We start from the raw sequence: 5,311 nt of genomic DNA on the forward strand, positions 1-5,311 counted from the left end.
GGATGAATCGCGTATATTAATTATTTTTAAACATCCCATCAGCACTTTGCAGTGTTCGTGGTCACGGGTAGTCTACCCGTGACCACGAACACTGCAAAGTGCTCGAAACGTCGGGATGTTTAAAAATAATTAATATACGCGATTCTAACTTCACATACTTCCGAGGCAAACCTTTCTCTTTCAATGCCCACCATAACACCTCACGAGGCACCCTATCATACGCTTTTTCGAGATCAATGAACACCATGTGCAGGTTCTTGTGAGCACGTCTGTACTTCTCGCACAATTGGTGGAGTGCAAAGATAACTTCCATTTTCCCTCGACCTGGCATAAACCCAAACTGATTTTCGGTAATTTCACTCTCTTCTCGCAATCTTCTCTCTATTACCTTCTCCCATACTTTCATAGTATGTGATATGAGCTTAATCCCTCTATAGTTGTTACAATCCTGTACATCCCCTTTATTTTTGAAGATGGGCACTAGTGAACTACTGCACCATTCTTGTGGGATGGTTTCTTCGTGCAACAACTTATTGAAGAATTAAAACAACCACATACATCCTTCACTCTTTAATATCTTCCATACTTCAACTGGTATATCATCTGGACCCAAAGCCTTCTCATTTTTCATGCTTTTGACTGCCGTCATTACCTCATCCATGCTTATTTCTCTTATTCCAGTCATTTTTTTCATTCATAAGCTTTTCAAAATAGACCTTCCATCGTTCTTTTATTTCCTCATCTTTACATAAAACTTTACCAGCCTCCTCTTTCATGCATTTGATATATGTTATATCTCTCGATCGTCTTTCTCTTTCTTTCGTTATTCGGTAGAGATCCTTCTGGCCTCTGGGGTTATTCAGTGAATTGTATAACCTCTCCTGTCCCTTCGCTCTGGCAACCGCTACCGCCTTCTTTGCTTTCCTCTTAAATTCCCTATAAACTTCCTTTTTTTCATATTTCAGACTTGCATTCACATTTTTTACAACCTGCCATTCTTTAAATGCCACTTTCTTCTCTTTCAGTACATTTTGCACTTCGTCATTCCACCACCACGTATCCCTATCTATTAAACCCTTTCCTTTCGACTCTTCAAACACATCTTTTGCGACCTTCCTTATATATCCAGCTATCTCATTCCAACGTTCATTCGCCAGTGTCTCTTTCATATCACTAATTTGTATAACTTTCTCCACTATTTGGTTCCTAAATCTACAAGCACATTCATCATTCTCATCATCATCAACATACGCCATCGTGTCTGTAGGAGGGGGCCGTATTCGCCGTGTTTTTGGGCGAGACACTTAATTTAACATCCATTAGGATAAGTCTGTGTTGGGTGACTAATGCTTCGCCTGGCAGCACTTGACAGTTTTGACACAGCATAGACTCCTCCGCCTCACTAGGAAATAGTCTATCTGTGTCGCGCGGTGGCCACTCTTGTAAGTTATTATGTGTTCCTCTTTTTTCTTAAGCCACGTATTTCTTATAGCCAAGTCGAAGGCACAGGCAGCTTGTAAAAGTGCCTCGCCGTCAGCGTTCCGGTTCCCAAATCCCAACCCACCATGCACTCTCTCATATCCATCACTCTCTCTTCCTACATGGCCATTAAAGTCACCACCCACGTATACTTCCTCGCTATCCTGTAAATCCATCAGCAGACAATCAAAGTCCTCCCAGAACTTTTCTTTCACGCTCTCCTCACAGCCTGACTGTGGTGCGTAGACACTTAATAAATTCAGTGTCACGCCGTCCACAATTAATTTAATCGCTATCAGTTTATCATTCATTCTTTTTACATCCACCACACATTCTTTCAGCCTACTATCTAAAACTATACCCACACCATTTCTCTTGCCATCACTTCCACAATAGAATAACTTATATCCTTCTCCTATTTCTCTAGCCCTTGCACCCTTCCACTTTGTCTCTTGCAGGCACGCTGAATTTATCCGTCGTTTTTTCAAAACATCTGCTAGCTCTCTTCCTCTTCCAGACATCGTGCCTACATTCCAACTCGCACACCTCAATGTCTAATCGTTGCTTAATAAGTTGTTCAAAAATTTTAGCCATAAAAGAAGTAAGAGCAATCGGTCTATATGAATCGGAACAATTAATATTTTTATTCGGTTTTAAAACAGGTATCAAACAGTGAGTTTTCCATTCGCTCGGAATTAAATTATATTTCCACAAGGAATTTAATGTCTTTAAAACAACATATTTACTACTTTCTTTTAAATGTTTTAACATCTTATATGGAATACCGTCAAGTCCAAAAGCTGTATCTCTTCGAGAATTTATTGCTGAATCTAATTCTTGATCAGTAAAGGGTTTAATAAGAAAGTCTCTATTTTTACTATTATCCAAATGATTGTCTATACACAAGGATGACTCGACAGTATCAGGAGTAAACTTTTTAAGAAATGAGTAGGTCCAATCGGGTATACTATTATTGTTTTGCGGTAAAAATGAATTATTAAATTTTCTAGACATATTCCAAATGTAAGTCAATGATGAAGTTCTATTGAAAGTTTCACATAAAGTTTGCCAACTTAATCGTCTTTCTCTGTTTAAAACAAATTTTTTCAAAGCTTGTAATTTTTTTTAATTTAGATACTTTTCTATACATGGATCATTTTTAAATTCTTTATAAGCTTGTTTAGAATCTTCAACAGCCTTAGAACATATATAATTCCACCATGGAAATGGGATTCTTTGTTTTTTATATCTTTTTGAAGAATTTTTTTTAAAAAACTGATTTATTTTTAGTCATTAATGATTTATCCCGAGCTAAGTTTAATAATGAAATAAGATCATGATATGATTCCAAAGGATTATTATAATTAAATTTATTATTTAATAATAAATCATTAGAGAATATTCCATATGCACTCCAATCTACAAGTTTTGAATTAATTTTATTTAGAAGTATGTTACTGCCTATATTTTGGGTATTAAAACTGTTATTTTTAAAATTTATTTTTATTATTATAGGTAAATGGTAACTTCCAATTGGTTCATCTACCACATTCCAACAGCATGACAAAGCTAGTGATGAAGAAACAGTTGCAAAATCTAAATCATTTGATTTCCAAATATGCATACCTACAGTAGTTTTTTGACCATCATTTAAAAGAATTAAATCATTTTGTAAAAAACATTCTAACACTTCACGACCTATTTTATTTGTCATGGAGCAACCCCAAACTATATTTAAAACATTAAAATCTCCAGCAATTAATAGTGGTTGAGGAATAGATTTAATTAAATCATTAAGTTTTTCTTTTGAAAATGTTGGTGAGCAAGTACCAGGACTATAAAAGCTAATAATTGACATTTGTTTTTCTAAATAAGTTAAGGATATAGCTACATTTTGAATAGAACTGTCAAAAAATGTATTTATAATTTTATAATCTAAAGATTTATGTATTAATATAGCAACTCCGTTATGATGATTACCTGAATCTAATCTAACTAAACTATAATTCTTAATATTAAATTTATGATGAGGTCTAAGCGACGTTTCACAAATAATGGCAACATGGATATTATTCTCTCTTAAAAAAAGTGTAAATAAATGTCGATTACATTGTAAGCTCCGAGCGTTCCATTGCATAATATTTAAAGAATCCATTAATAATGATAAATGTTTTTTGTTAAATTTATTGAAAGTTTCAAGAACGACATCTTTTATATTCTGTATTGAAATTTCATTTTCATTAATCTTATTTAAAGTGATAAGTTTAACTATTGAATGTAATAGCGTGTTGAGGACGGTATCTGAATTTAGAAGGGAAACAAATTGATCTGAAGGAGAAGTGGAGTTTAATATGGGAGGAAACGATTTCTCATTTAGAACAAATGCATACGATTTTCTTTCTACTTTATTTTTGTTTTCTTTTATTTTTTCTTGTTTTATCGGGCACAGAGAAGATATTGCAATGTGCTTGCACTGCAATGGCAGCATTTAGCATCTTTAATGTCAACAGAGCATTGTTTGTAATTATAGTTATTCCCACAAATAGAGCATCTATCCGAATTTTAACAAAATTTAGCTATGTAGTCATACCGGAGGCAACGAAGACATTGCTTGACTGGAGGGATGTATGGTCTCACCTCAAACCGCCAGCTGTTCAAGTCTACACTCTCCGGCAGGGCAGGACATGAAAAAGTTATAGAAACGGTTTTAGTAGGCTGTAACTGAAAAGCATTATCTGATTTAATTTTTCTCATGAATCTTCTTACACTGACTACATTTTTTGGACTATCAATGGCCGAATAAATTTGCTGATTGCTCAGCTCTAATGGAACATGCATTATAACTCCAGTTACTTCTGTGGCTTTAGCAGGTATACTGGCTATCATTTTTAAATTTTTTATTTGTTAAGGCTGCGTTTGCTAGCCCTGGTCGCTCGAACAATACGCCTATTTTATATCTATTAATTCTTAATAATTATTTCACTCCTTTATTGTATCTTTTTAAATTCGATGATAGAGACATCATATCCCTATCTCCAATAGGTTTCATACTATCTATACTTTCATAAAAACTATATATTCAAAATCAGCACCATTCTCAGGATAACGCCGTTCGGAGTTGTTAATTTTAAATGGAATATACTTATTGCTACTGTCTTCTGTCGTTACGGTGAACACCGAAGATTGACTATCAGTATCCGAAGTTTCGAATGACTCTTGTACGCCTTCATCTTCCTTTTTACGTTTCTTCCTATTCCCTCTCCCCATAATAACAATATTAATTAGAAAAAAATGTATTAATATTACTTTTTTTCAAAATTTTAAAATAAAAATTTTACGAGGTTTCAAAAACGCGCCTTTTCGCTTCGAAAGTTCCTGCCTCCTCCTCGCTGTCTTCCTTAATTTAGAAGAACACCTGTCCTATTAATTTGATGTTCACATAACAACTAATGTCAAATGTCACTATTTACTGCTATGGATTTTGACCTTTTGAGCCTGTCCAAATTTTAAGTCTATCTTACTTTATGTATACTAGATTTTTATTCTTTTTTTGTCATTTCAATATTAGATTTACTTTGATACTTACTTTTAATTATTTTGTTTTTTGGTAAAACTTACTTTTATTTTTATTTATATTTGATTTACAGTGTGTTCATTTCTTAAGTGTAATGGATTTTTTAAAGGTCAACTTATGCCTGAGGTTTGTGTATTGTTTTTAATTAGCAATTTTGTATTTATTTATTTTAAATATATATATATATTAATTTTAAATATAAATATATATAGATATATGTATATATATATATATTTTTAATTTATTATATATTTTATA

The 5,311-nt window shown here is 33.3% G+C and overlaps 2 protein-coding genes across 2 annotated transcripts; both read right to left on the reverse strand.

The window, feature by feature from the left end:
- Positions 1 to 653: 653 nt before the first annotated feature.
- Positions 654 to 1,256, reverse strand: LOC124542487. Its single transcript, XM_047120430.1, has one exon. The coding sequence runs from the start codon at positions 1,254 to 1,256 to the stop codon at positions 654 to 656; it is 603 nt and encodes a 200-aa protein (XP_046976386.1).
- Positions 1,257 to 1,343: 87 nt separating this feature from the next.
- On the reverse strand, positions 1,344 to 2,000 carry LOC124542488 (craniofacial development protein 2-like). Its single transcript, XM_047120431.1, has one exon. It carries the CDS (start codon positions 1,998 to 2,000, stop codon positions 1,344 to 1,346), a length of 657 nt encoding a protein of 218 aa, XP_046976387.1.
- Positions 2,001 to 5,311: the final 3,311 nt, after the last annotated feature.

The sequence above is a fragment of the Vanessa cardui genome, chromosome W (genome assembly GCF_905220365.1).
Source record: "Vanessa cardui chromosome W, ilVanCard2.1, whole genome shotgun sequence".
In the NCBI taxonomy this organism is placed as follows: Eukaryota; Metazoa; Arthropoda; class Insecta; order Lepidoptera; family Nymphalidae; genus Vanessa; species Vanessa cardui.